At 29.5% G+C, this 11,536-nt stretch overlaps 3 protein-coding genes across 3 annotated transcripts; 1 reads left to right on the top strand and 2 right to left on the bottom strand.

Moving 5' to 3' along the window:
* LOC124927594 (uncharacterized protein At5g39865) lies at window positions 1-1,625 on the bottom strand. The gene has a single exon (XM_047468037.1). The coding sequence runs from the start codon at window positions 1,359-1,361 to the stop codon at window positions 195-197; it is 1,167 nt and encodes a 388-aa protein (XP_047323993.1). The 5' UTR covers window positions 1,362-1,625; the 3' UTR covers window positions 1-194.
* Window positions 1,626-2,450: 825 nt separating this feature from the next.
* On the top strand, window positions 2,451-5,325 carry LOC124927797. The gene is made up of 4 exons (XM_047468271.1): window positions 2,451-2,678; window positions 3,860-3,965; window positions 4,035-4,211; window positions 4,856-5,325. Exons 2-4 carry the CDS (start codon window positions 3,887-3,889, stop codon window positions 5,062-5,064), a joined length of 465 nt encoding a protein of 154 aa, XP_047324227.1. The 5' UTR covers window positions 2,451-2,678; window positions 3,860-3,886; the 3' UTR covers window positions 5,065-5,325.
* A 111-nt stretch (window positions 5,326-5,436) lies between these two features.
* Window positions 5,437-7,017, bottom strand: LOC124927796 (two-component response regulator ORR9-like). The gene is made up of 5 exons (XM_047468270.1): window positions 6,634-7,017; window positions 6,446-6,561; window positions 6,267-6,344; window positions 6,092-6,162; window positions 5,437-6,003 (listed from the first exon to the last, which is right to left on the bottom strand). Exons 1-5 carry the CDS (start codon window positions 6,734-6,736, stop codon window positions 5,724-5,726), a joined length of 648 nt encoding a protein of 215 aa, XP_047324226.1. The 5' UTR covers window positions 6,737-7,017; the 3' UTR covers window positions 5,437-5,723.
* Between the last annotated feature and the right edge of the window lie 4,519 nt (window positions 7,018-11,536).

The following is an 11,536-nucleotide window of genomic DNA, read 5'->3' as shown; positions in this document are numbered from 1 at the left end:
CATAAAATGTACAAATTTGGTAACACTATTAGATGAAAATATCGAATCAAGCCGTAGTCAAAGGTGTGAGTACAATATCAAGTCCAATTGTACTAAATCGCGACATCGCGAAAAATAACCGGTTTTTGACATCTGAAGCAACAATTATTAACAACTCCCAACACAAATAAACAAACAATCAAACAATGATTTCATCATGAACAACAAGTTGGGCAACGAATCAAACCATTTTCATTGCATTCTGGACATCTCCTAAGCCTGCCGCCTTCATCCTCCTCAAACACCTTCCGGCTTCCATTGCAGTTCGGGCACGGGAGAAACCTAGCATCTCCACATCCATCGCAAGAAAGCACCAGATCGCAAACTGGGAAATCCTGCAAAATCCTCGCCAATTCTCCGCTTTCATTAATCTGCTTGATCTGTTCTGCACCACCAATATGCTTCCCTCCTACAAACACCTGTGGCAAACCAACCAATTTCCCTCCAAAGGCGCCCTGAAGTTCGTTCTTGTAAGCAGAGTCCATTGAGATGTCTCTTTCGTCTACAAACACTCTGAATCCCTTCAAAATCATCCTGACTGCACAACAATCTTCATAAGTTCTTCTGATTCCTCGAAGACTGGTGTAGTACAATACAACCCTGTCTTGGGTTCCAGGCAAAATGGGCTTAATCGCACTGGGACTGGCCGAAGAGGACTCAACAACAGACCTTGAGTTTGTTGTCTTGGGTTTTAAATCTTTACTACTACCATCCATTTGCTTCAACGTCAATGCCCTTCTGTAACTAGAAGCCACATTAGGATCCATCTTAGCCAACAGCGATTCTTCTGACAAATGCTTCCACAATGGCTTCGAATCCCCAATTTCAACTATTTCATAAGAAGTAAGCTTTTCAAACGAACCCTTATTCGAATTGGGTTTCGCATGAGACTCAACCAAGACTTGGGGAAACCGTTCGCCTGATTTGGGTTTCTGAACAAAATCGAAATCGAGTTCGAAATTGAGGTCATCGAGTCCTTCCATGAGTTCCCAGGTGTTGATTACAGAATCCGGAGAAGAAGGTTCCTTGGAATCGACACGATCCTGACTGTTGAGGTTAGGGTTAGGGTTTGGAATTTGGTCGACGAGAATGAGAGACCCATAAGTGGTGGAAGTGAGAGATACCAAATGGTTCGTATCCCCTTTACGCTGAGGAGGATGATGGATTAGAGGAGAGGGTAAAGAGAGAGTACGAGAAATCAGGGTGGGAGAAGAATCAAAAGGAGAAGCTTGAGAATGGAAGCTGTAAGATGGGTTTGGAGATTGACCTTGTGAATGTCGGGTGAGAAAGGTGCCATTAGAACGAGAAGCAGAGCAGCCCATGAATGACAATATTTAGAAAGCAAACAGAAGAAAATGATTTGCAGGATTCAATACCCTATTGCCTGTAAAGGTTGTACCTTTCAAAAGGGTTCGCCCTTTTCCTTTCCTTTCCTTCTGCTGTTCTCTGATGATAAAGATAAAAACTTGGTGAAAAAGCAAACAAGAATGTGGTAGACGAAAAGGATACAGTTCAGACAGAGCAATCAAACGAAAGAGAAAGAGAAAGTTGAAGATGAACAAGGGAAGGCGAAAATGGAAGTTAATGCAGAGTAGACACGATAGGTGGAGACGCGGCTTCAGATTACTTAATAAAACAAAAATAATAATAATAATAATAATAATAATAATAAATTTAAATAAATATATATTAGAATTTTCTTGAGACCCTAAAGAAGGCCAGACTTGAATTAAAAATATTAGTTATAGGTTAAATAGAATATGACATGTTTAAGGGATTTCTAATCTTAAAAGCTAAGTTTGCTTTCCAAAATGACAACTTCAATGCATTGACTTAGTGGGGATTATTATTATATAAACAAACATCTTAATATATATATATTTAAGTTGATTTGATTTTGTTTTTATTTTATTTTACATTTTAAAACCCATTATAATGTAACATAATCTTATTTGTTTAAACTAAGTCCTATGTTTGAATAAGAAAAAAATATCATTATTCAAATGGGTAATGGTCAAACTTTATTATTATTATATTTGTTTTAACATACATGATCATAAGAAATTGATTGGATGTAAAAAAAAATTGAAGAAACTATTATTATAATTGGAGTGAGCATGTGACATATTTTTGGGTGTTTTATAACACAATTATATTGTTTTGTCATATGTGAATCACAAGATATCATATTTGTCTTTATTGATGTTTGGTACGAGATTAAGAAAACTAATGGGGTGAAATTCATCTGATATATATGTAAAACAGTTAATAATTATATGATTAGAATAATTTTCTATTTAAATAAGTCACTTATTTATGGTGACTTTTAATTATTAAGATCATTTTTACTGCCTAAATGCAATAAGGTGACTCTGACACGGGTTTTCAAGATTAGGGTTTTTATTGATCTTTCTTGAAGGCATGAGCTTTTTCAAAATGAAAGTTGACCCAATTTTGACTATCAAAAAGAAACCAGGCAAAGGAAAGTTGCAATCATTTAGGGGGAAGTTGAACCCATGATTGATTATCCACTCGTCTTGCAGAAGAGAAAATTATGAGGGTACTGTATAATCTTCTCAATATGTTGGAATGGATAACAAGAGGAGGAAGACCCAAAGGGTTCCGCTTTCAAAAATCAGGTGAAGATCGAAACTCTGTTTAGTGTCCTCCTTCATTATCTATTGGTGTAGATTTGATTTCTGTCTTTGCAATGTTTGTGCGTAATCTGTTGCTTAGAAGGGAACTTCTAGGGTTCTATTTTATTTTATATTATATATTTGCCTACTGACTGTTTGAGAGCTGAACTGTTTGTGAGAAGGTCTAGGATTAAAGCATTTACTATAGTGGTCAGACAGTTCTTGCATCTGTATCTTTGTTGTTGGCAAGATATGGATCAGAGTATCTTCGTGACTTTCTGCATCCTAAAGACATAGTTATTGACCACATCATTTTGGATTGGGCAGGGAAGTATAGCAATTTCCATTGTGATTTGATTTCCAGCAACATTTATCATTAAAAAGATTAATCCCAGTTCTTGTTTCTTTAAGAAATCTATTCCATTTGTCCTCTGATATCTGCAATCTTTGCCTGTAAACAGTCGGTTCTTGTTTATACCCTTTGAATCACTGGAATATGCACAAACCATGGATCAAGCCAAACTATATATCTTCTTCATTTAATCATTCATTTGCATAGATTATTCCTTTATAATTTTGAAAATCCTCTTCATGGTCCATGGGATGTCATTTGTTGATTCCGAGCACACGTGTTCATACCGCGTTGATCTTTGTTTGGTACGTGGATAGTGCGATGATACCGATGTAATAAATTCTAGGGTTTTGATCAGTTGTAAGAAAGAGATTAGAAGCCAAGGGATTTTGGAGGAGAGCATAGTTCTCTATTGCATAATAATACTTATTAGAACTGAACTCAAAGTTCTATTAAATACTAACTTCCATCTTAAAAGTCTAATCCTTATCTAAGATCAATATTCCAAATTCGTAATCTAATACCTAATAATAATATCTATAGGTCCACCCAGCCCACTATTATTCCGGCCCATCTTCGCATTCCTGCTGCCCTAAATTACAGCATCCGCCCCTTCGCCGATTTCATTTCGTAAAAGAAAGATATCTGGAGAAGGGGTCAGGAGAATGTCAAGGGAAGAAATAAAAATGGTAAAAATTGTCTTAGTGTGTTGTTTTCTTGATATTTCATACTTCTGCTGTCAATTATATTATATGGTTTTATAAAGATGTGCGACGGATTAAAAGCGAAGTTTATTTAGGTAATAAGAACTTTTTGTCCATGTTAATTTCAGGTGCTAACTCTTATAGAGAAATGTATCATGCTCCACATGGATCTGAAGGAAACCTGTCACCATCTCTTGGTTAATTCCCAGATAAATCCTGATTTTACCGAAATAGGTAATTAATTTATGAGGTTTCAATAACTTTTTACATAATTCTACTGGATGCTGAATCTTGTATATGCAGTATGGAAACATCTCGAACAGGAAAATAAGGAGTTTTTTAAAGCGTATCTTTTCAGATTAAATCTGATGGCCCATATAAGGATATTCAATTATTACCTACAGAAACAAAGTGAAATAATTGCACAATTACCAACTGGAGTTCCTGCTCTTGTGTCTCCTGAAAATCATGTTTCACAATGTAAGCAAACTGCTCTTATTATGTGTCTTCTCCATTTATTTTGTTTTATTTTTAATTAGCATCCAAATGTGATGTCTTAAATACCATGATAATTTAAGACAATCATGATGAAACTGCTGATTTGATATAAATTTAAGAACATGCAGTATTTCCCACATATGTCTTAACTATGAATAGTCATTACATATATACTCAAAATTGCAGATGGAAGTTGTAACAAAGAACATGAGCAGAGGTTCATTCTCCCCTGCCTCTCTGTTTATTATTTAGGATATGATAGCATAAGTTGTAGTTGTATAGCTAAGGATGGAAAGCTAGAGAATGGGGATAATTAAAAATCCCACTTTATCTAATTCCTGAATATTTTGAATTCAAATGTCTTGGATTCAATTTATTGATTTTCAGAGGCTTGTTTGTTTTCTTTGATATCTTCAACATGCATCCAGTATATTATAATCTTTTGCACAAGATTATAACATGTATCAAAATTAACTGGTTTGAGTTGTTAAAATTGCAATTTTCCTGTTCACACTGGTCACTTGTTTTTTTCTTCTGACCTTTTTATTCAATGGTCTTCTTTGTATGCAAATCATGATCTAGGCTGGTCATGTTAAATAATTTGGTTATGTTAAATGATGATCTAGGTGGCGAATCATCCTACCCATCTGACCATAGCTCGAATGTTGGATCGGTACAAGGAAAGGGAATGAGTGGGCCTAAGAAGCAAACAGTCTCGAAGGCTCGTAAGTTGAGTGATTTGCCAAGGAAGCAACCAGTCTCGAAGGCTCGTAAGTTGAGTGATTTGCCTAAGAAACCATCAGTCTCGAAGGCTCGTAAGTTGGGTCCAAAATAATGTCAATATTTTGGAACCCGACCTTTGGGTTGGAGTGCCCGTTGTGGTGTCACATTCCCAACGGAGTAAAATAATGTTTTCATGTGCAACAGTTCTTTTCATTGCTTGAGGCCAGAAGATTCCTCCAAACATAAAACATGTTTTCATGTGCACAGTTCTTTTCATTACTTGAGGCCAGAAGATTCCTCCAAACTTATGTTTCTCAAACTCGCTTCATAATCGAGTTGGATTTCTGTTATTTGCAATTTATGAATGTTCTTCTTTCATTTGCTGGCAAGATGGTTCAATATGAGAGGAATGGATCATGGGAAAATTGAGAATACATAGCTATACTCAGTATGGTTTGGAATTTGCATTTTATTTAAAAAATATAAATAAGAAAACTCTTATGATCATACTGAATATTATGAATATTAATTGTTCGATCAATGGAAATGTTACTTATGTGTTAGTATATATATATATGTAGATCTTTGCTATGTACATATTCAAATCCCCAAACCAGCTTCTCCATCCTGGATCACCTTTCTCAACTCAACAAAATTGTTTTCTCCCCCTGAAAAAACTATGCATATGCAGGTGGTGCTGCTGCTGCTAAGAATGAATCATCGACAAGAAAGTCTCAACTTCTTCCTCTTCCCCAAAGATTGTTCTTATTATTAATTGGCAACGGCTAGACTGTCGAATAATCTAGGCCTTGTTCTATCGGGTGAAAGCCCTTCTTCCATGGATTTCCTCTTCTTGTTACTTTTGCATTGCTGAAGCTGTTGTGTTTGGATATCGGATTTCTCCTCCTCGTCTAATTCTAGTATCTCTTCTTCTTCGTCTTCTTCTTTACTCTGTTTGCTTCTCACCGTGGTTATGTGAGACATGAGCTTGTTCACATCCGTCTTACTCACTGGTTTCAGAAAGAATTCCTCTGCTCCTTCCTCTAAGCATCTGTTAGACAATTAGAACAAATCTTTTGTTAGTTTCAGCTAAAACATCTCATAAGAATTTAACTGATTTATGTCAAATTAATTATCACCTGTTTATTCTCGAAGGGACATTCTCTGATGACATGATCACGACTGGTATGTTTCTTAGAGTTGAACAATTCTGCACGGGATATTACACAGATTCAATTTAGTTAATCTGTTTTAAGCGATTTTCCAATAATCACAATTTTATAGAAAAAAAAAGTTGATGATGTACTACTCTACCTTAATCTTCTTGAGCAAATCATATCCGGTCATTCCGGGCATGCAGTAGTCTGTGATGATCAGATTGACTTCCACTTCCTGCGGAATCAATTAATCAACCAAACCCACATCAGCAATCCGTTGGTAGCCGATAAAGAATGAAAAAATCAAGATATGCAGAGACAAGGACAAAGATGAACCTGATGATGATTGTTTGGATGAATTAGTGAAGGGTGATCATTTGTTGGATGAATTTGGTCATCCTCATGCCAACCCAGAAATTCTAGAGCCTTAGTTCCGGAATCCACAGCGGTAACTGATGAATCATAAGAATTGTTAGAAGAAGAATGTAAAAGAGATGAGAAGATGGGTTGTGTGTGTAGTGTACCTTGATATGAAGAAGTTTTGAGGAGTCTCTCAATCAATTTCCTGTCTATGAGACTGTCATCAACAGCCAGCACATGAAACTGAGACTGAACTGCCATGCCCATATTGCAGAGAAGAAGAAGAAGAAGAAGAAGAAGAAGAAGAAGAAGAAGAAGAAGAAAAATGAAGAAAGAAGCTTTCTTGTTTGCCTAGTGATGAATGGGTGCTCTTCGGTTTGGTTGAAGCTTTTTCTATTGGGGTGGGGGGTTTGGAGAAAGAGATATGAACGATCCTCCTGTTGAAATAAGACCCACTAAAATCCATATCCCATAAAGCAAGATCTGACCGGATTTCATCCTCAAGATTTCCCCCTAATTTTGTTTCCCAGCTTCCATTTTCTTTACTTATAATACAACTAACCTTTTCAAGATTTCAAATAACATATAATATTTTTTTTTTACTTGTATAATACACATACATTTTCCAATCTTTTATTCATAAATCTCAAATAATTAATCACAAATTGTTTAGGTTGTTGTCAATTTTGTAAAAAAAATATATACTATAATAGAAAGGTCCCAACAAGTAAAATGAGATACGTTGTAGTCTAACTTTTTAAGGGTTTGTTTGATTTTAGGTTTTTATAGATTTTATCTGAAAAATCTTGCTTGATATAAAGGTAGATTATTTGAATCTTGTATAAGATAAATTATTAAAATTTAGTATAAAAATAAAGTAAATAAATTTTAATTAATAAATTAAGTAATTTGATAATTAGAATAAATTGATATTATATCAATAATTTAAAAAATAAATAAATTCCAACCATGTCTAAAATAACTTAAAGTTAAGTTTGATTTTGTTTTTTTCTTCTTGTTTTTATTAATTTTTTTTTATCATTTTATTTATCAAAATACTTAATTCATTAACTAATTTTTTATTATAAGGAGTAACATGTTCTCACCTGAATTTTATTTTAGTTAATTCAACTCATTAATTAAAATAATTATATTTTATTTTATTAAATTTAAAATTTAAATAAAAATAAAAATAATTTATCTTAAACAAATCTCAAATAACTCATTTTTATCTTATAATTACATTTTTAATAAATTCTATCAAACATTTACAAAAATCTAAGATCAAACAAACTCTTAAATATATAAAGAGTTTAAACTCGGGCCATATTAATAAATAAATAAAAATTAAAGCTCACAATCAATGTATCTTGTTGGCAAAATTCATCTCTTAAATATTGAATGAAAAAAGATAGATTGAATCGTTTTTAATTTTTTTTGGTCAATTCCCAAAGTCTTTTAGAACATTCAATAATTTTTCATATTTAGAGAGCTAGTCCACAGATCTTGATTGATATGGGTTGTTTATTAAATTTTAAATAAACTAAAATATTAACATATTTTTATTAAATTTAAATTTAAAATATAAAAAAATATTTTTAAACCAAACTCCTGTTATAGCAGTGAACATTATATATATATTTGTCTGATCATCCATTTATAAGTATTTGTGTTATTATACCTGAAATTGTCTGATCATCCATCACAATTCCCACATGATATTACTGAAAGAATTGTCCAAAACATGTAAAAATGGATTTATTATAGTAAATAGTAGTTGTTAACTAATGAGCCAAACAAGGCCTGGTGGGGTGGGACCAATCAAAATCCTTCCGAGAGATACGGGTGACGTCAGCAATTGTGACTTTTTCTCTATATAACCTATCTTGAGCAGGTGGCAGATAGAGAAAATAAGAGAGAGAAAAGGCAATTTCCTTGTTTATTCTCAGATTTGTTTCCCCCACTCAGAGATCGTTTATTTATTTTTTTAATCAAAATCATATATTATTCAATTAAATTATTTATATACTTTTATTTATTTTATTACGTCTAAAAACTAAATAAATTATTTTGTTATCAAATAATCCATCCATTCAATGAAAAATGAGAAAAACAATAGATTTTTATGTGTTATATTATATAAGATATTTTAAAATTAACATTATTTAAGTAATTTAATTCGAATTAAAATTATAAATAGTTAAGTTATTGAATAAAAATATCTAAATAATTTATATATATATATTAATTATTTAATTGATAAAAAAATAAATAATACTAATAATGATAAATAATCCAATTCTAATTAACTCTTTGGCTTTTTTTAAATAATTAAGAGAAAATTAATTTTGTTTAAAATAAATTATTGAAAATAAAAGAATTTAGATATATAATTTTTTAATAATTAATAAGACAATATATAGAGATTAAATTATTTGAACCAATAATATAGTTAAAAAGACAATAGTAATTCTATTTTATAAAAGATCAAAATATTTTCAATTCTCACTTAAAAATTAGAAAACCATGATAGATAGGTGTAAAGGTTAACTTCATACATTTAAACACATTTAAACAGCAATAATAAATGTATTGAGATTAATCATAAGTTAAATTTTATTTTATTTTTTAAAAGTGTTGTAACATTTTTTTTTAATATCTCAATTCATCTATATAAGAAATATGCATACATAACTTTGATCATTTCAAGATGGTTATTTGAAAATTAATTTATATCTTTTAAGGATCATTAGTTCAAGTTAGATACTAGTTAATTTTTTATAAGTGTATATTTTAATAATTACTTTACAACTTGCCTGATTTTCATTTTTGATTATATATTAAGTATCCTATTAAATTATCCAAAATACTATGAATAAATAAATGAGAAGTACTTATATTTTATTTTATTTTTACAAAATTGTAACATGCTATTGATCATTTATTTTACGTGGAATTAAATTTTGAAGCATTTTACGTAGAATTAAATTTTGAAGCATTGCAATTAAGAAGGATCTAAAGAAAGATTGAAATGATTATTTCTGTTTCGTTCTACTTCTACAATTTTTTTACTATTATTCTCAAAAAGAAGATTTCTTGTGCACAATTTACACTAAATTCTCTAAATTATTTTTTTAATAAAATTAATTATATAAAATAATATTTTTATATAGAATATATAATATAATTATAAATAAATATATTCATATTTTTATATATTTAATTATATTTATTAATATTTGAGAATATTTAAAATTTGAAACACAAATATATTTATGAATAACTAACTATAAAATCGAAAAACATATTTTTCTAGTTGAAAAATGTGTTGCTAGATTATAATATTTAATTGTCAGCTAACTACTAAGGTAGGTTAATTGACTTCTTAATAGAACAAAAGTCATAAAAAAAATTTTAAGTTGAATTGATTGTGATTAGTGTGTGGGCTAGCTAGAATCATATATTAAAAAAATATATAATATACATAATTGTTAGCTGGCATATCATACAAATCTTGATATCCATTAATACCCACATTGGTATTATCAAATCATTTGTTTGATTGCACATGGAGTAATTAAGGAGCCTGAAAATGTTAGATACAATTATATATTTTTGCATTTAAATGGTTTTCATATTTTTTTCATGGTATATATTGAAATTAAATTGGACATATTTGTCAATGATATTTTCTCCATAAATCTTTAATTCATTTTTAATTTAATCTTTAAATGTATTTAGTTTGCTCAAAATCCAATAATAAAAATACTAAGCCATTATTTAATTTTTTTTTTTTAATTAAGCTAGTAATAGTATAACTAAGATAACAATTTGACGGATTACTTAGGGAATTTTTTTCTTACGACCATCGTCACCTAGTTAAAAATCCATGTACGGCACCCTTTATATCATATATATATATATATATATATATATATATATATATATATATATATATATATATATATATATATATATATATATATATATATATATATTAAAAAAATTTATTATTATAAAAAAACTTAAAACTTGTTATAAAATATAATAAATAAATATATATTAGTGATTTTATATATTTAATTGTATTTATAATATTCAGGACATAAAAAGTTGGGGCGAGGGATACAAATAATATCCTCATTCATTCCCGGTCAACTACCGATCAAATCGAAAAAAAACACCAAAAAATGAGGCAATTCGATTCGGTTATCACATGGAGGTTTCAAATCATCTTTAAGTTTGATAAATACTATTTTTCCAAAATTAAGGTCTAGTATAAAAAATAAAGGTATTAGTATATAATGATAAAATAAAATTAATAATTTTACAATAAATTATATTTTAATATTAATTAATGAATTAAGTAAAATAAAATATTATTTTTTAGATTGTGTTATTTAAATAACCCAAACAGAATACCATTAATCCATGAAGATTATATTAGATTTGATTTTTAATTTGAATAAAATCTTGAGTTTGAATTAATTTTTGGTTGGACAAGTTTGTGTTTCAAGATCATTTGCTAACTCTAGACTATTTGTTAACTATAGGCTAGTTTGATTCAGATTATTCTCAGCCTATTGACGTAGCTTATTCAGCTTATTCTCGAATACGTTTGATTTTAGCTTATTTAATTGTTAAACTTAGGTATGTTTGATTCAGCTTATACGCTAAGCTTATTTTTTTTTTATATTTATAATATTATTTAATAATTAATATTATATATATATATATATATATAATGTTATATATATTTATTAATTTAATTTTAAATATTAATATATGATTTAAATTAAAAAATAATATATATTTCAAAATAAATTATATTAATATATTAATTTTTATAAGTTTTTTTAATATATAATTTAAAATATTAATAAATGACTTAAATTAAAAAAAATAATATATTCTAAAATAAATGATATGAATAAAAAAAATTATTATTATTATATATATTTTTCACATTCACACACTTTACCTCCGATCTAATCTTTTTCATTTATTTTTGAGTTCTCTCACTCTATTCGTATTATCATTTGTAATTCGATACTTTTAGATAAGTAA

This window comes from Impatiens glandulifera, chromosome 2, assembly GCF_907164915.1.
Source record: "Impatiens glandulifera chromosome 2, dImpGla2.1, whole genome shotgun sequence".
In the NCBI taxonomy this organism is placed as follows: Eukaryota; Viridiplantae; Streptophyta; class Magnoliopsida; order Ericales; family Balsaminaceae; genus Impatiens; species Impatiens glandulifera.
This window is presented reverse-complemented; position numbering and strand designations above follow the sequence as displayed.

Excerpts from the sequence above, each read along its gene's own strand:
- LOC124927797 (XM_047468271.1), top strand. The coding sequence starts at position 3,887 with ATGCTCCACATGGATCTGAAGGAAACCTGTCACCATCTCTTGGTTAAT. Across the intron at positions 3,966-4,034 it reads TCCTGATTTTACCGAAATAG|TATGGAAACATCTCGAACAG; the intron begins GTAATTAATTTA and ends TTGTATATGCAG. Across the intron at positions 4,212-4,855 it reads TGAAAATCATGTTTCACAAT|GTGGCGAATCATCCTACCCA; the intron begins GTAAGCAAACTG and ends ATGATGATCTAG.
- LOC124927594 (XM_047468037.1), bottom strand. The coding sequence starts at position 1,361 with ATGGGCTGCTCTGCTTCTCGTTCTAATGGCACCTTTCTCACCCGACAT.
- LOC124927796 (XM_047468270.1), bottom strand. The coding sequence starts at position 6,736 with ATGGGCATGGCAGTTCAGTCTCAGTTTCATGTGCTGGCTGTTGATGAC. Across the intron at positions 6,163-6,266 it reads ATTTGCTCAAGAAGATTAAG|AATTGTTCAACTCTAAGAAA; the intron begins GTAGAGTAGTAC and ends TATCCCGTGCAG. Across the intron at positions 6,004-6,091 it reads GTCCCTTCGAGAATAAACAG|ATGCTTAGAGGAAGGAGCAG; the intron begins GTGATAATTAAT and ends ATTGTCTAACAG.